The sequence below is a fragment of the Athene cunicularia genome, assembly GCF_003259725.1.
Source record: "Athene cunicularia isolate RWA chromosome 2 unlocalized genomic scaffold, athCun1 chr2_part1, whole genome shotgun sequence".
In the NCBI taxonomy this organism is placed as follows: Eukaryota; Metazoa; Chordata; class Aves; order Strigiformes; family Strigidae; genus Athene; species Athene cunicularia.
In genome coordinates this window covers 134,081,657-134,105,415 of record NW_020799095.1, presented here as the reverse complement: position 1 = coordinate 134,105,415, position 23,759 = coordinate 134,081,657, and the positions used below count along the sequence as shown (strand labels likewise).

Sequence of the window (23,759 nt, the reverse complement as noted above, 5' to 3'; positions counted from 1 at the left end):
CCTGCTTGATCTGTTCCATTTGGGACTCACTGGAGCAGCCCATCATTTTGGGGCTTATATGTCAAATTAGCACTATAACATTTTGACTCTTGTGTCAGTCATCTTCTGTTCTTGTTCAGCTATTTAGTGTAGCAGTTGAACCCAAGAAAGAGAGAATAGAGCAACACATAAGCTTGATGCTTGGGGTATTTAGACATATTATGGGTCTGAGATTCATGTCCCTGCTTAAACTCACATATAGGTGGTTTGGCTGTATGTCTTGTAGCATCTATGCTGCTGGTCATGTGCATCTCTGTCATTTGATGATGAATCAGCATCTTTTGAAAGTAAAAGATAATTAAGTCCTACCACAAAATTTCTTCCTTTTGCCTGAAGTGAAACAAAAGTATTTTTTTCTTTTTTTTTAGATTTTTAATTTTTTTTTAAATTTTGAATTTTTAGGCCTAAACCATACAATTGATTTCTTTGCAAGGAACAAACCAGAAAGTACTCTTAAGCTCCCAATTCTTCTGCCTTAGCGCACAAAAGTTGAATTTTCTTTTCTACAGACCGAACCCAACACCCTGGGATTCACTTCATAGGGGCCTCACTAAGTGTGTGTATATTCTCAGGATCCACTTGTCCTAGAACAGAAAAGGTGGCTTGGGAAGGAGGCTCTCAATGTAGTTTGTCTCAGTAGGAAATGCTCTCCTGTTTTTAGTTAAAGAGTAGAAAAATTAGATTGAAATCCAGGCCTAAAGAAAATGCACTGGCTGTTGTATATGGGTCACTGTAGGAAAAATCTGTGTGGAGCCCATTGCCTACCCAGAGGTAACATTTGTGTAAGGTTTGCACCTCAAACCTGGATTTTGTCACTGTGAATTCTCCTTGATCAGAAATCTGCTACTGCTAATGCTGTGTGTGTTTGACAAGGAAAACGGAAAAAGTGAACCTAACTATATGTCTGTTAATATAGAATGGTCTAGAATGAAGCGTAACAGCCTTTTTTGTTAAAATTGCTGAACAAGAATTTGAGATACACTTTTCAAAGTTGGATTATACAGATATTTAGTTCGTTATTTAAATTAACAATAACTTAGGTTTTGATTTAGTCCATTGAGAAGGTACCTCTGGCTTCAATCTAAACATATTTTTAAAACTTGCCACCAAACATTTGTTAGTATTTCATAGAAATAATTCTGAATATTTAGCATTATTTTCCCATATTCTGTTAAACTGATGTTATTTAACATATTTGTTCTCTGAGGAAATTGAAATAATTTCCATAACTACATCTTAATTTCAAATAATGCAATGAATAGTTCAGTGTGATGGAAACGAAGAGGTGTACTGATCTTTTTGAAAATTATTTTCTTAAACAAAATCCATTCCACATTCTCAGCTAAGGCAAAAGAAGCTGAGTATTCTTTATGGCTTCTGGGAAGACACTGCTGCTGTAAAACACTGAATTATTATCTGCTTTATTCAGTGAATTGTCTGACAGGAGATGAACCCATAGGATATATCCACTGTGTCTGGTTTCAATTTTGTTTTGTCTATAAAAAGTCAAAGCTTCCTATGAGCATTATCAGACAAAATAAATAAAGTAAGAGAGATAATTGTTTAAGGAACTTAGAGTAACATGATTCAAGCAGAATACCCCCACAGATTTTGCCAAAGCTAATAAAACTCTTTTGCACCCTACTTATTATTTTTGAATAAGTATCAACTTTGTAAATTCTTAAGGTCATTTTTAAAACGAGTATTAAATTCTGTTTCTTTGTACTCATGACTGCTTTAGTAGATTTGACTCTGTTAATCACCATGCAATTGGAAATGAACTGATGTAGAACCTGGATGTCATCTAGAGTAAATATTATAAAATCATGTACTTCTGTCTGTGATTCCTATTTCTAAGTACTTTAATGCATACAAAAGAACAATAAATTACTGGTTTTGCTTTTTTTTTTTTTTTTCCTAATATTTGGGCACTATGTCAGAATTTACACAATTTACTACATAGTTATAGGCATAACGAACCAGAAAACTCCTTTGCTTCATCCTAGTACCTAAATGGGATTAAAACTGTGAGTAGGTTCAATATTGTGTCATTTCTTTACTCTGAAAACAGGTGTTATCATGTCTGCAAGAACAATCTGTTTAACTGGAAGACAAAACTCACCCGATTATTCCTTGATAAAAAAATCCTATTTTACTAATCGATTGTGATTTTTATGTCCTTTAAAACTTTTCCAAAATATGATCTTAATGAAATTTTCAGCAGCAAAAATATAAATGTTTTCCATTTGTGAACAGTAACATGAAATATTAAAATAATCTATGCTAGGTCAGTACAAAGATTTGTGTATACTATCTGTGGCTAGTTAAGCTAAGAAAGCATATTATGATACTGTAAGTATATATCCCTGCTATATTCTCCCAACTTTCATAGAGTGCTAATGAGGAAAATGGAGAAGTCTGAAAACTTTTGGAAATTTCTGAACTTTCCCTATTACATTAAGCACTCTTTTGGGAATTTAAAGCCTCTGATTTTCCAGTCATCCCAAAATGTTATGCAAATTTCAAGGGAAATGTAAAATGAATATTTTTAGAATAAAATGAAGTTTAAAGAATTAATCTCTCTACTTGGAAACATAATGAACAAAATGTAGAAAGCTAATGACAAAATAGAGTCTTTTAGACATTTAAAATGCAATTTTGGAACAGTGCTTCCAATCCACTGGGTTTCAGAGGGATTTAAAATCTAGTTAATTACAAACACATTCATGAAATACAGATGTTCCTTTTCTTAGTAGATTGATAGCTGAGGATGACTTGGATCACCTCATGTACTTCCTGGAGTTTAAGTACAAAACTTTAACACAAATAATTTTGGAAGTATTTGCTATAGCAATATGCAAACAAAAAAACAATTATTATGTTGACAGAGTATATATGTGCTGGGAAACAAACACATTGAATGACAGCTGTGGGTGTGGAATAGGTGACTACTAATGTTAACTTTTAAGATTTAACTCTTATGTTGAGAATGCCCTAAGACATTCTCAAAACCAAACTTCTTGTCCATATATGATCATGGTCTTAGGCAAGATTGAAGGCATCTTATCACTTGTGACCACACAGATTTGAGCAGTAGTATAAACATAAATGTTCCACTAACTAAAATGCTTCGATTTCATTACTCAATTTTCATTACTGATTTGTCTCATGAACAGAAAAATTAATGAGGTCTGCTTTTCTGTGGATTTTTGCCCCATGTCCTGCCTAGAAGTCCTATTCTTGTTACTAATAATGTCCTGAATCTTTATTATTTTCTGAGATTCTCTGTGGCAATAGCTGGTGATCCTCATTTATGTCCCTCAGACCTCTCCCATATGTCTAAGGGTCCTCCGAGGCTTGGCTGGCTGGTCTCCACCTGATGATAGGCAGTTGGAATAGGCAACTGCTGAGCATCTGCTTCAGCATTTATCCCAGCAGCAACTCATCCCAGATACCAGTTCTGAAACCTTGTTGAACCTCAAGTTTGTGTGATTTCTATCCCAATCTCAAAAGTGTTCAAAAAGTATTGCACAAAAATAAAAGACAGGTGGGAATAACAATTGCACAAGCTTGTTTTTTCAAGATTTCTGGCTGAAGAAAAAAACCAAGAATTTGTATTTGAAGATAAAATTCTGAAATGTGCTTTGAAGGCTGATGATCTTGAAGGCAAATCAAAAGAAACCAGCACAATAATTTGCTTTGCCAGACTCGGGGTTGGGAATGGAGATGAAAAGCTAAATAATGTTTTTCAGAATTTTTGGCTAATATATCATTCTTTTCTGCACACAAAAGCTTACATATCTTGTCAAGGTAGTAGTGTTCTTGTAGCAGTGACAGTCTAAGTAAGATATAAACATGGAAAGCTTGTAGTTATTAAGTCAGCCAAAGTATCTGAAAAAGCTAGCAAACATTCAAGTCTTTCTTCAGGTCTGTAATAGAGGCAATAAACTGCAGACTGAATACAGGTTGGAAACAGTTGAGTTTAGCATAATAAAATTATACTTGAAGATATTGTTTCCAACTCTGTGCTTAGCATAAATGTACTGCTTGTTTTAGATCTATGAAAGCATTTAGTGCTTATTTGTTTGTTTATTTCTTTTTTCCAGCCATATTAGGTGTTTAATAAAACATACTACTTCTTCTTAGGAACATTCCTTACTTCAGAGATATGTTTTACATTTCACTTACATTCTTGGTTTTCTTTTCATAAGAGCAAGGATTTTGTTTAAAAAGAAGTTGCTCCTGACAAGAAAAAAAAAAAATCATTCTTAGTCTAGGCATTTCTAGTCTGAGTTTCAGTACTGTAGCTCCTTACAATAGGATTCATTTTTTGTAACTAATGTGGTGGCTTTCCTCATAATTTTTATATTCCTTTTTATATTCCTTCTGTTCCCTTTTGCTGCAACTTCATTTCCTCTGGTCAGGAGAGCAAACCACTTAGTGATAGATTTTCATCTTAGTGTAATAACATGTGTGAAAAGGGAGAAGGAAGTGTAAATGCGAAGAAGAAAAATTATTATTATTTCAGAATAATTATATATGGTGCCTGGAGTTTATATAGAACACATATGGGAACACATAATGTTAAAAAAGCCACATGTATTACATCCTGAATAGGCTGTAATCTAAATAAGATAAGACAAATATAATTCAATAAAGCCACAGTTCAAAGGGGAGTCCCCTCAACTTGCCAGCACTGGGAAAAAGGGAGAAAGGATTTCCTGAAAATCATCTTTTAAAGGGAGACAGCCGATAAGAAAAATATATCTTCTGTGAGTAAGAAACGTAGACTACAAAGAAACATACTTTGGCTGGTATATAAATACCTATGCTCCAACTTCTGCCTTCTGGATTTTAGAAAGACAAACTGCCTGTTAGGTGGTCACTGCAGAGCATATATTCCTTTCCTCTGAGACAAGTGGCAATTGCCAGCGGTGAAAAAGCATGTCAGAGACAAACCACTGACTGCTCTGGTGTGACACTGCCCAAGTTGCTCTAACAGGGGAGACCATGTGTGGCAGTCATAGGGCCAAAAGACAAGGTAAGGAGATGGAAAGGATCAGAGACAGCTAAAAACCTGAAACTTACAGAAGGGTATGTCAGCTGTAAACAGGGTTTATGTAGGTAAGAAAGCCTACAAGCTTTTGTGTGTAGGAAATACGTATGAAGGCAAATATGTGATCAAAGCAGTATGTGACAAATACAGAAGCATCATCATGGGAAAGCTTGAGGAGAAAAGGCTCACACTGGAAGACTGATGTCATCAAAGCAAGATATCACTAGTATTAGCTGCAACCAGTATTTACAGGCATTTATGTGGGAAATAATCTACTTGAGAAAGAGAATATGATAAAATAAAGTGCAGGAAAGGAAAAGCCAACTAATAGTTTCCTCACGTATTTCAGTTTGTCTTCTATGAGACTTACCACAGACTACTGAATTTCAATTCTTGCAGACTAAACACTTTGTCCATGGGTATCACTTGATGGTCTACAAGCCAAAAGGCAGACATCCTTATCTGAAATATAAACTAATGCACTCAACTCAGTGTAGCCAAACGTGGCATGTCTTCTCAACCTCTACTATCATTGAGCAGTGAGTATCTGCTTAGGTAGGCTAGTTAAAACAAAAATTACTTATCAGTAGAGTGCTTTCTAATGTAATTCCCTGTAGGAATAACAAAAAACTTCTCCATTTTATTTTTTTTTTTTTATCCAACCATAAACTTTCAAGCTTCTCAATTTTTAAAATATATTTTCTTTAGAAGTTTGCATGTGGTATACTTATGCATTGCCTGAGTGAAGCATTAGCTGTGCTGCAGCTTCATTCAACTGCTGCATGGCCTCTGGGAAGGCAGGATTTCATCCTCAGTAGACCCAACTAGTCAGGGCTAGAGCCAGGGCAATGCAATAAAGGACAGAAGAGAGATGGGGCTGTGCTTTCTGTGTTTCCATCTCACATTAGGAGCAACTGAAATGTCATAGAGAGAGAATCAATTTCTTGCCAATGTGTCTCACAGACACATTTCCCATTATGTAGCTTCTAGTCCCAAGGAAGTCTCTTAACTTTTACCTCCCTTCAAAAAATATATGCTTCCTGAAAATGTTCAGACTTATTCCTGAAAATTACATGGACTCAATCAATGGCATATCACATGGTTTAATTCATGATCTGAAACTGAGAGCAAATGTTGTCTGTTAAATACCATGATGGGGAGTGAAGAGGTAAAGTTAACATCCTATAATGAATAATAAAGGATATATTTGAGACTGGATACAGTCTAATCTATCCCAAAACCAGGATTGCTTTATTTTTTTATTTCTTTCCTGGATCTGGCAGTCATAGCTTAGTAACAGAGGGTGAATTTGTATCACAGGCAGGAAAATTATCCAAACTTTCATTTAATTGGATCAGGATTTTCACAGGGGTCTTCTAAAACACTCCCAGCACATCACTGTGAGTAAATCAGGAGATTTCCAGTTCCCATTTTTTTCTATTTTAAGAAATACAAATAAGCATAGTCATGTTGAAATAGTTCTTCACAAGTAAGGATTACAGTTTAAAATACTTTTTATTGTTTAAAGAGAACTAAAAAGGAACTAAGAGGTTTTAGGTAAGAACTAATAGTTTATAAAGAAAAATAATTTTAATATATAATAAAGTACATTCATTATATTAAATAAAACCTTAAATTTAATGTAGTAAAATATTCACTAAAATTTAGACAACTTTAAAACATGGAAGATACACAAAAATATAGGTCTAGGCATATATTTTGAAAACTGGTTATACTTTTTTGTTTTATTATTATTTTTCCATGTTTGAAAATAGTATAGTTTGTTTAACTGGAAATAAGATCATCTGAATATATGAAATGTGAGGAGAGTTAGGTACCTTAAATATTCTACTGCTGTTTATTTTTCATTCTTAGAAAATAAAGTTAGTGTACCCTCTCCTGTGCTTTGGATAGCCTATAGGAATACTCCTAACTCTTGAAGTTAAAGATTTCAAAGCATCAAAACATATATAGATATCTTATTTCACCTCAGCAGGGTAAGAAAATAATAACATTTTAGTAGCCAAAATCTTAGCTAATAAGAGCTTTAGTGGACCAAGAATGAAGTAAATGTTATAACAGAGGATCGCTCACAGACAGAGTCCTGTCCAGCAGCTCATACACAGAAAAAGATTTTAAACTAAAAACCTCCCTCCTTCAGTTGTGACAGACACTTGACAGTAAAGGAACAGTCCATTCTTCTTTAGAGATTAAGACATGAGGTATCATCCATAGCTAATTTAATCTAGGCTAATTTAAACTCTTCTTAGCCTTTTATAGTGTATAGCAGAGTTCCATTTTTGACTTAACTGTTTTAATGATGATTATGTTATTATAGAATATTTCTGTGTCCAGTATTCCCATTGAGACATGTGCAAATAAAGCATCATATTATTAGTATGTTGTAACTGGAAAGTGTTTTTCAACTGATAATCTCAACTGTCCTTTCAAATATCAGTTGAACTGCGTAGCACTCTACATGGTACGTATTAGTAGACTCATTTTATAGACAGTCACACTGGAGCACAGAAAAATATGATCAGTAATTAAAAATATAGGCAAAATATAATGATGGTTTTATTATTGTATAAAGTTTCTACCGATTACAATAATTACATCTAGTTATTTTGCCAACTTTTTTCTAGGGTTTTGGTAGCCCATCAGGTGAACATTGGCTGGGAAATGAATTTATCTTTGCAATAACAAGTCAGAGGCAATATTCTCTGAGAATTGAATTAATGGACTGGGAAGGAAACCGGGCATATTCACAGTATGACAGATTTCACATAGGAAATGAAAAGCAGAATTACAGGTAAGAATCTATTGAAATTCTTTTGACTCTGCTGAGTGATAAATATTGTTCATTGTTTGCTTGTTAAGTATGAGAAAGGACAAGACTATGATTCTGTTTTTCACTGAAAGTGAATAAAGAGAATAAAAAATAAAACAGAAATCTGATTTCTCAGTGATGGAAGGTTAAAGTAAACCTAACATGTCTGAGAACAAGGGATGATCTATTAATCATGCTGGCTGGTAGAACTGCTAAAGGTCATATAACTTTTTAGTGTATCTGAGACCATCAGAACTCAAAACTGATTGAATAGCAAAAGGGTATGAATTCTTCATTACAACTTTGAAGGATTTCTACCTTGGAAGCATAAGTCTGAAGCAATGGACATGGAAAGAAAAGATCAAAAATTCTGTTAAAAAATTCAGTGCGATTTAAGAGGAAAACCAGAATGCTGGATCTTATTATGAGGAGATAAAACACAAAAACAAGTGTCTGGTACTAGATAGCCTAAATTCATCAGTAGCAGTAACATGTAGTATGCAGCATTTATTATAGTTCTAAAAAGATATATGAAATCAAAACTTTGCAATAATATATATATTTTTTTTTAATAAAAAAGTAAGAAACTTAAATCTGCTTATTAAAAAATGAAAATAACCTTGGAGACACAAGAAATATGGATGACCTATGTGGTTTAATTTAAAAGTTTTTAAAATCATTGCTTCATCTGAACAGACCGTACAATGCTGGAGAAAGAAAATGAAACACAGAAAAATATCCTAAATTATTTATTACAGCACATCTAGTTAGCATAAGACTTCGGAGAGAAACAAATATATTGTAAAACCAAACATTCAAGTCATAACATGTGAAAGTACGTTGGCATTCAGATTTTTAAATTCATGTAACCCGATTCTCAGAAATCCATCCCTTCCTCTTGGGGCTCCAGAGAAATGGAGGTGAGAGCAATTTGGTCTTTCTGCTGACAGGACTCTGCCCAGGTGGGACACAATGTAGTGCCCCTGTGTTCTGGGGTTTGTTAGAGGGCACTACTGCATAGTGTAGAAGTGCAAAAGCTACACTGAGAAGCAATCTATAGAGTTTAGCTCCTGCGTAAAGCAAGGACTGTTGCGTGGCATACAAAGGACAGCTCTGTCCTCCATTGCCTCCAGCAGTGCTATGCCTGTCACTGCCTGTGGCATGTGGTTTCCCCAGATTTGGGAAGGTGAAGCACCCATTCTGAGGTGCTCTTAGGCAAAGAGTACTTACAAGTGAAGGAAATTTCTCAAAACAGAGGCTAGAAGTATTTACACAAGACATAAAACCAGCTGTGCAAAAGTGGAAAATGTGGGTCCTTAAACATTAGTAGAAAATGGTATTCAAAAATGTAAGAAAAGGTGGGACAAATACTTGACAAGTAAGAAAAAATGTCAAAGGACAGAATTACATGTAACTTGAAAAATTACAATGAAAATCAGAGAAGATGGCAGGAGTATGAGTCAGAGAGTGAATTAAGATGGCTGAATTTAGTAACTAAACCAGTATCTTTTTATCACATTTATTCTGTACTGAATAGGGACAACATGTATTGTTGAAGAATTGGAAGGATGTTGAAAATTTAACTTATATTAAAGTTTATGTTAAGGGAGGATTTATTTTCAGAGTTCATTTGTGGCAAAATAGCAAGAGAATTTCTTGGTTTGTATCAAAATGCTAGACTGTATTTGAAGTAAGAAAGCAGAGCAACTTGGAAATGCTTAAGGGATTTCTGCCTATCATAAATCCATGTAATGAGCTCAGAGTAGAAGAGGCAAGGATTTTTGGGGAAAGGCTGCACCATTGTTCCTTCAACAGTCTGGGAACTCTGCTGGGGACCGTGACCTAAGACTTCCTCAAATGCTGACCACCAACCAGGACCAGGACACAGGCTTAAGAAAATATGTACAGTTGCCTGTGTATATTGAATCGATTGCCTTTTTTTCTGGCACAGTTTAAACCTGATCCAAGTAGCACTTCCTCAGACAATTCCTGAACACAACTGTGGGATCCCACAGACCAGGGACTTTTTCCATTACACACCAAGCAAATCCATGTCAGCTTGTTGGGGAAGAAAGTCTAGCCAGACAAACACACATAATGGTGTGCTGCTAACTTTGAAGGCTAAAGTGCAAGCCCTAGACCAAGATTTAAAGTTTATTCAAATGTTGATATGTCCTTTGTTATCTGTGTTAAACTTTGCCTCAAAGAAAGAGACTTTAAAGGACTGGAGCATAGGATGTGTTTCTCTGCTTTAGCTGATAACACAGGCATTTGGAGATTTCTTAAATAGATTAAATTTAATATGTGGATGGACAGTAAAGTATCCCTAGAAAACCATCCTGAAATAGTCTAGGTCTCCATGATGTCTCTATGAACAGGGGAATATTTAGGAAAGGAAACCCATTCTCATTAGAAGAAAGGGAGGTCTTTTGGCAATATAAAACATATTTTCTGAACATGGAAGCAATTGTGAAAACTTGCTGAACAAGAAAAACAAAAGAGATGTATTTCAAAAGTATAGACATTAAATCAGAAAGAGAGTACAAGCCTCAAAAAGAATGATGTTGAGTAATAGGGATAAATTCTGCTATCCATGTTCAAGTCACTTTTCCAGAAAAATCAGAAGGAATTTGACTTGCAACTAATGACTGCAGTTTTGGTTCCTGTCCTACCCTATAGACCAATTAAAGGCCATAATGTGCTCTACTCATGCTCTCCATGTGGCCTTTCTACAGTACAGGTTCCTCTGTCTAGGGAGTGGGAATCGGTTCCATTCACATTATTCTGGAGTAAACAGAGAAGGAAACATGAAGAAATAAAAAGGCTCTGTCCATCTCTGTTGGCCCTTTGGGTGTTAGATGAATTCCTCAATTATTTTAACTCAAACATATCTGCATATTTAAAGAAAATAACCAAGTAACATGGTGACAGTTCTAAAAATAATGAAGTGTAAGCCACATGTAAATCTAAATTTTTTTCATCCTTGACAAATGCACTAGTGCCTATTCCAGACAGATATATGTCCAACAGACATTTTACAAACCAAAATTATGTTGGGCTTTTTTAGCAATTATTACAAGAATGCATCCTATGATATAAAAACTACTTTGCTTGCCAGCATCACTATCTATGATAGAAGCAACTCCAGAAGGCAGGCCAAATAAAAGCCTGATTATTGAGTCCTAAACAGCTGGCCACCCTTCAGAGAATGCTGTTTTCTTTTTATCTGAGGAGCTGCCATTAAGAACTTAGATGATTCCTCTGAAGTTGAAAACCACAGTTCCCAATCTCCTGTTCCCAGTGCATTTCCTTCCTTCACAGTTGTCAGGCATTTGTCATACTTGGTTTCAATACCTCAAACACAGAAGAGCATACCATACCTTTCCAAAATTTTAGTTGCTGTTCATATGTGAATCATGAAAAAATTTTACTAGACAAACTCAATACTCTCTTATTTTGGAAACTATTAGGATTTTCTGCTTTTCTAGCAACATTAAATATTGTTTCTTCAACACTGTTTACAAACATAAGTAATTGTAGGCTGGCTGCACTCTACATTCTTTTCATATGCTACAGGTTCACTAAGAAACAATAACCAGCAAAGAGAAATTTTCCAAGCTGGTATGGGCAGTAGATCAAGGAGATCTGAAATAGAGAAAGGTTATTGAAATGAAAGGAAAAGCTCAAGAAGTAGAATATCTTTCATTTATGCTATGGCAGTACCTTGTACATTTGGAAAACATGAAGAATAATTAAGGTTCCAGATCTCACGTTTAAATATAGCTCTTTTTTTTTTTTTAAAAAAAAAAAAAAAAAAAAAAAAGTACCATGAAGTGATAAAACATGTCTGAAAAAATATGGAGAATCATTTCCATGCTGCTTTTCCAAAATCCAGCCCCAACATTATGCAAGGTTCAATTCAGTCTGGATAACTCCCAGTTGGTGATTTCAGAAGGGTTCTGTTTTTTCTCTGGGTTGTTTGTATTCTCTTTGCTACTTTTTATTAGCCTAAAGAATCTATGATTAAAAAGAGTAATGCTGAACACATGTACGTTAAAAATATACTTGTTTCTCTTTCAAAATGAGACAGCTCCAAAAGGCTTTCTGGGAATACAGAATAATATCTATTTATCCCAGATGATGTCTGCATAGATGAAAGTTGTGATTAGAAGGTGGATACTGAAGTAGTAAATGTATAATAATAAATGATAACTGAAACAGGAAAAATCAATGTTGCACCACATGTGAAACCTTCAATAGCACGGAAGCATGTAAGTGATTAATTTCCGTTAGAACATCCTTACGCTTCTTATCTACACAAAATGATTACACAGAGTCTGTAAATATGATGAAAACTATCTCTGCTAATATCTTTGCAATTCTTACACTGTGGCAAGTAAAATCTCCACAGAGTAAGAGTCAAATCTTGCAAGCCCCCAATTAGCACAGTGTTTCTTAAATCAAATTACTTATTCATGGAACTATAAAAATGTAAGATGAGACTCCCAGAAGACACACAGCCTCTCCTCTTTTCCTGTGCAGATTTACCTAGCCCACTCGTGATAGTCTGTTGACATTTTTTGATGTTCTTAAGAGCTATACAGATATGACACACTGCTGCTCAGACCTGTGTCCTCAGACCCTCCAGAATTAAACAGAAAAGATATGTGTTGGGATTTTAGGCACCACATTGCATAATCCCACATATTAGTTAATGAAAGCAGATATACTGATGATGGAATTTGAACAGCAGTAAGTTCAGCCTGCATGCAGATCTGATTTTGCTCCTCATTGATAGAGGAGCAGCACTTCCAAGCAAGGCATGGGATGGAGAATGGGAGAAATACAGTTTTTGATTGGCTGAGCTATTTGTACCTCAGAACCCTTAGTCAAGCTGAATATACCCTCACCTGTCTATGACAATATATTCCAGTATTTATTAATTCTTTTATATAGATAAGATTTCCATTACTGCAACGATTCACTTTGGTCCTATCTATGGAGGAATATGATTAAATGATGTCAGTGCTGCTGAGGTGAACAGGACTGGGATTGCTGTAGGTATAGGTGAAACTGATGATGGGCAGAGAGCATCCTAACTTCTGTGAGTGAATCATGTACTTAAGGTGATGGTTGACCTTTGATAGTTAAAATTAAGGAGAACAGTCTTTATATTGGAACCAGCACGATAAAGAGATTAAGAAATTTTAGGAGAAAATAAAAGAGTGCATAGATACTGGTTTGTGTCAGAAACAGTGTGACCAGAAGAAGCAGGGAGGTGATAGTCCCCCGGGACATCTACCACCTCTTCGGGCAACTTGTTCCAGTGTGTCACCACTGTATTTTGTAAAAAAAATACTTCTTTATATCTAGTCTAAATCTACCATCTTTTAGTTTAAAACAATTACCCCTTTTTCCTATTGCAACAGGCCCTGCTAAAAATTCTGTCCCCATCTTTCTTATAAGCCTTCTATACATACTGAAAGGCCACAATAAGGTGTCTCCAGAGTACTGGATCTTTTAGCTCTTGCTTGTCTAAGAGTTTGTATATTTATTTCAGGAACAGTATTATTTCTCTCTGTTTTCTTAGGCAAACTAGGTAGGTAGCCTGGAGCCAGAGGCCTTGATGTAATGTTAATCTTTGTTTTTTTAAAGGTGGAGGTTATTGGTTTATCTCATCACCATTGTTGAACTAATGCTGGAATGTCTTACAAAAATTGCTCACTTTTCTTTCTGTAAAGTAGAGAAAAAATATTTTTTTGTACAATAATTTGAATTATACCACTGAAAATGCTGTAATAGGTAAAAAGAAGTATTTGAGAGTGTGACTTTTATGAGGACAGCTGGTTTTCTGTATCTTTAATTTTAAAATATATTCCACAGACTATTGCAGTTTCAGCAGCAGGACATTATCAGGCCATTGTCACTTTCCTCAATGTACAAAACTTCATTTTTAAACACTGGTGTGGTTCATTGTTATTGCCCAGACTTTTAGGTGATAGATTTGTCATAAGTAACATATTTTATTCTTGTGTCACTTTAGATAGAATAGGATCAGCCTGACTTATAAGTTTTTCTGAGCTATCTGTTATCTGCTTCTGCATTGTTTGTATCACAGTAAACCTTCAAAGGGAAAATTCTCAAATGAGGAAGAAAAAGTACAATAGAGGACACATAGGAAGTCTGTAGCAAAGCAAGAAGATAAACACTGATCCTCTGAGACCCAGTCCTGTGCTCCCACCCTGGTACTTTTCTTGCTAAATATGAAAACTACAGAATAATTCAGAAAATAGACATGGTACAAAAATTTAAACCCATAGCAATTTACTTTTATTTGGAAGATTGAAATTCAGTTTGCAAGCCTACTTCAGAGGAAATATCAATGTAAAATCCCATTAACAGACAGAATGATATCTGTGCTGAGCATACTTTCCATGATTTGAAAATATATTTAATATTTTTTCATCAAACTATGGTATAAAATGGATAATATGGAAAAAAAAAATAATGGCTCTATGCATATATAAATATCTGACTGAAATAACTTTATTCTATTTAAGAACACTGTCAGTCCAGTAATATTCCATGAAGTCCAAATACTGGAAGTGCAAGGATTCAATCTTATGCCCATTAACCAGAGTCTGTCTGGAACCAAGCCAGCGTTGCTACATTATATCACTGACTAAAGCTCACTGGCAGTCCATGCACTATCTCAAATGTAAGCAGAAATGAAATATAACATTTTATCGGAGTAACTGAAGGTTAATGCAAATATACTTATGGAGTTTATGAATAATAAAATGTAACTTAATCCATATACGGCCCTATGTATACTATCCATCCACAGTTGATCATTTCCCACCTCTAAGTACATAAAGCTCACTTGCAGTTCACTATGCAATAGCTGTGACTATCCTGAAGCAGAACCAGAGGTTTTCTTCTTCTATGTTATGGAGTACAATGAGAATGCATGTATTCAGAATACTGAATACTCTGAAGAAGTGACTGAGTAGAGAAGGGGAAGTAAATAGTGAGAAAGAATGATGGGAATGGATCGAAGAGGGATGATGTGCAGCTCCTGAGGGGGCGAGGAGGGCTCACTTGGATAGAGGATTAGGCAGTAGCAGAGCATTTTCCCCAACCACACACGTACCTATTTTGGTGGGAAGTTGGCTGGGGAGCAAAACGTTTTTCATTTATATTCCCTTCAAGAAGCAAGAAAACAGGTTCAGTTTAGCAAAGTAAGTCCTCATGAAGTGGTATGTGATTCTTTGTTATCCCTCTGAAACTTCATAACTGGCACCTCAGAAAAACCTAGTGACTGCCATGTCTAAGTGAAGAAAGAGCACAGGCTGCAGCCATGAAAGGACAGTTGTACCACACACAGCTATAACGGATATTCGATACCAAACTATATCTGTCCATATGAAGTATAATAATTGATTTTCCAAAATCTACAAATTGTTTGAGAACTACCACTGAGACCTTGCACTAACATAGTTCACTGAACTGTCTATTTCACATGGCAGAAAGGCATCTATAATTACTGTTCTTAGCTCATATCTTATATTTAAAAATGAGAAATTTAATTTGGAATTGTATTATGTGGTTCTTTATAGGTGTCATAGCACAAATAATTCCATACACAGAAGATGTATTATGTCCTCCGGAACACTTAGGTATTTGCAGTTTTCATCATTAGCCTTCTGAGTCTTAAGTAGTTCCTGCTATTAGTCTTCAGGCCCTTTTGATAAAGAGTATCTACTCATTCAGTTACAGCAATAAACTTTGAAGGGCACAAAGCTCCTCACCTTTCTAAATCAATCGGTCACAGGTGTGAACTGCATTTCAGGTGATACGAAAATCTATTTCTTAGAAAGTCAAATGCCAATTCATGTATGCAAAGTCATCCCAGAAATTATATGATTTATCAGACAGTATCTGTTTAAAAACACCGTTAAAAGCCCCTAACATTTCTTTTTGTGTTTTATTTTGGTCACAGATAATGCTAGAGCTCTTTACTGCACCTATATCTAAGATACAAAGGTAAATCACCAGAAGTGTTCCATAAACTCTGGGAAATTCTTTACTTAAGATTTTAGAAAAGTACTGGTATACAGTCTTTGCGAGACATACATTGTTGCTTGTACAGAAGCTTTGCTTTCTGTGAGGAAAGCAAAGCCTCTAATGTGAGTTACTAAGAAAATGTCTCATATAACAATGACCTAACCATTTTTGTGTATCTACTTATTCAACAATAAATTAGATATCTATTAGTTTATTTTCATTATTAGATCTTTCAAGCCATCTCTAAATTGTTGCCATCTTCAGCCTTGCTTTTCTCTATCCCTTTCCCTCAAATGGTTAATTTTTAAATGCCTTCTGAATGTTGATATATTTCCTTCACCAAAACTCGATAACTCTTATCCTTATATTCATTTTCATGTACCTGTAGAACACACACCTTCCAGGGGGTTTTGGTAGGCTACTGATAAGAAACTTCCAATAATTAAGTTTGACTGTGCTCTTATGTCTCCATATGTTTTTCTTTGTTTTGGTGTTTCAGGGCTTTTCAACAACATAGCTGGCGAGAAGCTTGTTTTCCAATATGTTCCACCACAGCTATCGCTATGGGACATAGTGGGCATGTCATTATCAACTCCTCCAGGCTCCTAGATTCATTTTTTAAGAAAAAGAAAATATATGAGTAAGAACAAAAGTATCTTATTTTCCCATAAAGCTTATCTACAATAAAATAAACACATCAATTCAAACTACTGATCATTTGAGGCAACAAAAATAAAACTTTTGTAACAACTTACTAGTTTTAAACATCATCCTGGATTTAATGAATTTAAGTGCTTATTCACAAATCAGACATGGTTTTCTACAGGTAGGTGAGATAAAGATTTTCAGTGCTAACATTAAAGCTGTTGAACCATAGAAACAGACTGTAGCTGAGACACTCGATTCTCAGTGCATGCCTGGGGAGAGATAAGCTACTTAGGCAGAAGCCAAATCAGGCAACACACAGAGAAGAGAGCTGCTTAGAGTTAACAATTAGGAAATTCTGAAAATAGCAAGGCATTCATTTATATCCACTGACAGTTCACAGCCCACAGCCTGAGGGTAGGAGACAATGTCTTGTCTTACTCAGGAAAGAAAGGAAAGACCCTGCTTTAGTGCATTCACTTGCCAGAGAGGATCCAGACCTTAGTTATTGCTTCCCAAGAGGAAGAAGCAATTCGCCCTGCAGGGGAACAGGCTCTGATGAAGCTCTGATACTCCACAGGGAAGAATTTGCTGCTCAGTGAATGTGTAGGTACCTGGTCATTTGTCAATGAGGAGGAAGAGGGAATTCCAAGATGACGCTCCCTGCTCCATAGATTATATCTCATTTTTAATTAAACAGGCATTGATTAAATGATGCAAATATGTTATGAAGGAGTGAGAACTATCCCTGAACTCTGAACACTATACAAGCAATTCTGCTACAGATTTACACTTGTACCCTCCAAGGTTCAGTGGATCTTGAGCAATTTTTTCAGTGGGACACATGTTGCTAGTTATGGTACGGTTGTGAGGGAAGCTTTATGGTTTTAAACCTTTCTCTTGCTGAGTGAATAGAAACCATAATTTTACATGGTGGGTAACCACGCAGATCAGTAAATCTTTACAGGAAAAGTGGAGAGTAACAACTACTGGTAGCTCAGCTATTTATTACCTGGTGAGGATCTCTAGAGAAAAAAATCTTAGTAGGCTCGTGTGAAAAAAAATATGCAAAACAAGAACAGTATAGTGAAATCCCTCCTGAGGTCTACTGCACAGACACACAAATCTGAGATAACTCTTTAATGCATGTAAGCGTTGGCAGAAAAAGTATCTATGGAAACTCAGGAGTGATCTTACTTGTTATATATCGTAGCTCAATGGAGATTTCACCAGTGATTCCAGAGCTATCAGGGAGAGGCAGAACATGTCAGGGCATGCAATAGAAAGCTTCATGGGCTTCTATAAGGTAATGGTCGGGTTTTGGTTCTCCAATGTAAAGTGACTACCCTCATCTTGTTGATATTATCTTTATGAGTAATCTATATTGTTATTCTTCTTGCACGTTGTTGCTCTCTTTTAAGCCTTTGTTGCTTTATGCCACATCTACATATTTGTATTAAGACAGAATGTGAAACAAGTATTTTAACAAAGTTTATAAAATCCTGGTGTGAGTGGACCTCACTGTCCCCAAGGTAAGAACTCCCACTTTTGCCAGTAACAACACCAAGAAGATCTATGTTTCTTTAATTTACTTCTGTCAAAGCACTTACAAAGAGCTTAAACCTACTGATGTTTGTATTACTGTAGAATTTGGTATAGAAACCAGTAACATTGTTTCTTTGTCTCCGCTGGGCTTTGACATGAAACAGTTCCTGAATAAAAGAACCTTGTGAAGCCGAGACACTTCTGCATATTTGCCACCCATGAGGAATTTTTTTTAATATCAAAACTATTGTGCATAGGATATCCAGACATCTCCAAGATCAGATAGCATTTAAATTCAGGCTATCCATCACAGGGATGGAAGTGATGTGATATTTGGCTCTACTTTTATAAAAAACTAAATAACACAATAACTAATTTTAAATTAACAGTTATTTAAATAATTTTTGTAATCAGCAGTTGAGTTTTAAAAAACACCGTCATTTTTTTTCTCTTTAAATTTATTTAATTCTTTTACAACATCATAAGTGTTAAAGCTCTCTACAACTATAATGATTATCAGAATGTAGATTTTAGCATAGTGAAAATTTGTGAACGAAGCATATGTGTAAGAACAGGTCAAAAATTGTATATGGATACAGCATCACAGTGTGAACATGTAGACTTTCATAAGTTTGCTAATCACTGATATGTTGACAATTTAGGATTGCAACATAATGAATCTATATGTTTAAGGATGCAAACAGTAAAAGACTATGAGAGACTACTAAAAAAGTAAAATGCAGAATAAGAAGAAATATCTCAGTAAAATTCAGGATTACAAAATATCTCTGTATTAGAATAGTTTCTTTAATGCATGTTCCACCATTGTATCATTCTCCTCACTATTATCTGTGAATGCTGGGAAGTGGAGTACATTTTCAGGATCCACATCCAGTTCCAGCTCGAAATATTTAACCTGAACATTATTCTTGTCATAACCGTGATCAAAACTGCAGAAGCTGACACTTCCAAATACCAGTCCAGAAAAGGTTGAAATGTGGATGCAAAGAATGAGATGTGTCTCTGATTTCAATTAGAAAAATTATATTTTTCCTGTGAGTGACCAAAATCTCCATCACAGTGAACTTGACTACTGTTTACAAGATTATGATTAATTTATTTAACATTAGTGAGAAAAAAAAAAAAAAAAAAAAAAAAAAATGATGCTTGGAAACTTTTCCAAAATGTCCACAGTTTTCACCATTTGCCAAAAAATTCAAACTTAAGTTCTCCACAATGCAGAAGTAAAGAAGAATGGGAACTGGAGGCCCCTCTGTACAGTTTCTAACAAAGAGATGTGAACTGTCTGTGCCCACATAGCTGCTGACTCTCTGCCCACTTTCTGAGCTAAACAGAAGCCTGGTAGACCTGTCAATGTGGCATCAAGCCCAAGCTAATATATCCTGCCCTTGAGTAGGCTCAGTGTCATGCTTATTGTGACAGTACAGCTTCCAGCCAGGATGGAGTGTGGGCAGAATGAGCTCATGTCTGCTCAGAGACCTGACAGAACAAGCTTTCATCTGCCTGCAAAAAAACACATGCAGAAATTTTTAGAGTGACCCTTATTTAATCTAGTATGTTCGTGGTTAAAGTCTCTGAAGTCTGTTACCAACTGCTGAGCCCCCCAAGTCCAGGGTTTTTTTCCCCCCTTTTATCATTAACAGCTCTACTGGAAAGTGTTTCTAGAGCCTGATTCTGAGAACACTTCTGCACGGATTCACTATATTTTCAGGATAATAACAGCAAAGCAGTGTGATATTTTCTGTGAGTTTGCTTCTTTCATGAGTCAAAAAGTCAAGTGTACCTGTGAGACTTGGAGAGAATTTGGGAAAGGGATCATCCGAGATTTTTCCAGAGTAAATCGTTGCAGTAGTCTTTAAGTTTTTGTTGTTGGTTTGTTGTTGGTTTTGGTTTTTTCCTTATCAAATTCAAACATACTTGAATTTGTTGTGCCTGCCTCTACAGTAATGATAATAAAAAGTGATATTATTCATTATTTGATCCACAGCAACAATACAGCAAATGAGTTAAAACACAAAGCAGAGGTATACTCTATGTCTAAAGAACTACTGATTTACATAAACCTACAACCAGATAACAACTTTGAACAACAGAGCATAGAAATATTGTGCTATCTAATACAGTGTACTTTTTATTGTTTGGTTGGTCATCAAAGTTTAAATAAACCTTTATTATCATGGAAGAAGGAGGTACTCAATAACAGTAGAAGCCTAACTAGAAAAAAGACAAATGAATGCCTGGTGCCATACAGAGTCTTGTGTCCAGTTTTCTGTTTCATCAGATACTAGAGGCTGATATGTTTTCAATTTTAAATCAGTGCTGGAACAGCTCACTACACTTGGCCCAAGTGTATGTGCACCGTTTGTGTTCTGTTTTCTCTTATTTAACATTATAATTTAGTTGCACTGAAGTAAAACCTCTTTGTACCAATCTCAATGCCATTTGAACCAAAGAAGTCATTATTGTGAATCACAGCTCTTATAAGGTCATGACCTGGGATTTTTAGGGGGAAAAAAAGCATGTAAGACATGCTGATCCCTGTTATCCTGGTCAGTGTGGCACCAGCAAAGGACTCGGATCATAAATGTGTGACAGTCAGTGAACCTTTCACTCATATGTGACTGTTTATCGGCCACAAATGACGCCAAGGGAGTTGAAATATGTTTTAACAGTCTGTTTATATTTTTCTACAGAGGTCTTAGTGCCACATAACTCATTTTGGCATTTTTTAAACTTAATTTTGCATTAAGAAAACCAAGCAAACAGTGAAGCCAATATTTATTTTTCAAATAACTATAAACATTTCACAGAAACTCTCTGTGCATCAATCACTTTTAAAATTTGTTACCTTTTTTTAGATACATGCCCATATAATGAAAGCCCAACCTTTGTACTATAAAGGAGATAAAGACCAGAGGATGAGCATAACGTGTTGTACAATACAGACACTAATGAGCAAAGGGATCAAGTCTCACCTGTTGCATATTCTTCAGGTTGGAGGTGGAACATGCTTGAGTCTATAAGCATTTTCATTCTACATCCTATTTTCAATACCATAAATCTTTAATCAAAAAACTAATTGTCATATTGCTTGTGTGAGTTATACTATATGAATAAGAGAAGCCTTTCCTTTTTCTTCCTCATTTTTGCTTCTTCTTTCCTTTTTTTTTTTTTTTTTTTTTTTTTTTTAAATGTACTTAGGCCCTCATTCAGCAATGCACTTAGGAAATTTATTTTTATTTTAAGCACATGCTAAGTACTTTGCTGAGGCAGGGCCACCACAGCTGTCACTGAAAGTCAAGTCATTCTTGTTTCATTACCGGTGCACACTCTTTAAGATGACATCAAAATGAAAAAAGAATAAAAATAAAAAGGTAGAAAGAGATCATGACAACTACATTGTCATTAATACTATGTTGTTTCCATATTTGGAAGTTACTGTGTTTCAATTGATCTCCACTAAAGGATTCTTCAACATCCCTTACTGTTTGCTGATGTCATGAGTCTGAGTATACAGTCACCAGATTAAGCCCATTCATCTAATCAGTATAAATTCATAAATTGTGAACTGGTTTATCAATCAGGACTGAACAGGTTGAAACATAGGTAAATACATGGGAATCCTGATCAACATTTTGCTTTGAAAATAGTATCCCCCCAAAACATCTCAGCATTTTCCTCTGGGATTCACCCAGCGGGAAGCACACATCTCTTGACACAAATCCCATCATAAATCTTGAAAATCTCATGCAGAATCCAAAATATTTATTCTAATGTGTTATTCATTAAGTTATTTCTTTAAATCGTAGTCTGTTGGCAGCTGCAAACTCATTCCATTCCAGCCACATTATAGCAATGCTGTAGTATGATTTGAGAGGGTCATTAGGTCATTAACACTGGAAAAAATTCAAAAACAGAATCTGCAAATGCCCAAAGGAGCACAATTTTAAAGGAAGATTGCACTGTTAGCACAGAATAAAGTATAAACAATCAAAAAAATTGATGAAAAAATAATTGCAGACTATTTCCACTTCTATCAATAATGATTCATTTCCTTACATATATTTTCACAAGGAGAAAAAAAACATAGATATTTTAAAGATACCCTACACAGTTTCAACTGACTATTGTGCCAGTGGAAACATGGGGAAAAATGTTATTCAATCTAGATGTTATGTCCAATTCAGTATTTAAATAATTTCTTACTGGTGATTACAGGTTACACCTCATTCAACATTCAATTTGAGAGAAACAAAGAAAGTTCAGTACTCATATTGCAAGTCAGGAATTCTGTGAGCTAGTGTGCTTCTCTTTGCTTTTTTATCCAACAGCCTTAGTCATTACACACAACTTCAAGCAATATATGCCTGTGTGAAGCGGGCATGATTATTGAACAGAATGACAACATTTTACTTTCACTGTGTAGAAGTGTAAATATTTCCATAAAGTGAATCACAAGGACTGTCTCCTTACCGGAGGTACTTCACCTTCAGTGACATTTTTGTATCAGCTTATTTAAAGGACATTGTCCCATTTTGTTTTAAGCAAAATCTTTGGAACCTAAAGACATTATCTCAGTGCTGGTCCCTGGTTTTGCTCTTATTTTTCTGCTCCTCTCTTGTCTGATTTTTACTACTTGCTCTCATAGCAAACTGAACAGTTTGTAGAACTACATACTACTCTTGATCTGTTTTTCCTGCAGGTCAGGCCTGCTTAAATATGTTATCTCACTACCTGATTTGTGACCTGAGGTGTTAGCATGACGGTGGAACTTTAGAGAGAGTATAATATTAAAGAAGGGGCCAATTCTGATTAAAATATCATATCAATTCCTGCTCTGAAAGGTAGTCTGAATCCTTGGCATAATGATGTGTTTCAGGTAGACTACAGTTTTCTTCTAAACGGTACAAACATTTGATTGAACTTCCACAATTAAGAAAACAATGAGGGTCCAGTATCCAGGTAAAATAAGAAGCTATCTCCACTTAGAAAGTTACATATATTGTTTGTTAATTTAAAAAAATAATATAAAATACCTACATAATCTGTGGAACCTTAAGAGTTAGGCATGTACAAAACTCATCCAGTTCAGTGACACTGACTTACTAATAAGAAAAAGCTTACATATTAATAAAGTTCTGAATTTTCTTGTAATAAGCAGAGTAGTTTGATGTTCCAGTGAATCTCAAAACAGTGAGAATATGTAATTGCTGATTGTACAGATAATGCTTTTATTTTCTGAAAATGTTTGGGTTTTAAGACTTTCAAACTCGATTTTGTAAAAGGATATTTATGAATTAATAACAGTCATCCTTAAATAGATTTTACTGATTCCACAGCTTCAGGAAAATACTGGGAAAGAAAGAAAATGAAATTTATATTTTCTTTATCATCTCTGTAAATGGAAATGAGACATTTAAGCAGCATCTCCACAGATTTCTTTTAATTACAAACAATAACATAAAACATAGCAGTTTTAATTAGCATAATTAAACAGTAGAGGTGGACTTGTGATCTTTCACCTTCTTATAGCACAACTATAGCTAATTTCAGCCA

The 23,759-nt window shown here is 35.1% G+C and overlaps 1 protein-coding gene across 1 annotated transcript in view; it reads left to right on the top strand.

Annotated features, from left to right (window-relative positions):
• ANGPT1 (angiopoietin 1) overlaps positions 1–23,759 on the top strand; it is a 167,921-nt gene that overhangs the window by 121,861 nt on the left and 22,301 nt on the right. Inside the window, exon 7 of the mRNA XM_026843655.1 lies at positions 7,741–7,907. Within this exon, the coding sequence (XP_026699456.1) occupies positions 7,741–7,907 (167 nt within the window). The remainder of the gene's footprint in view (positions 1–7,740; positions 7,908–23,759) is intronic.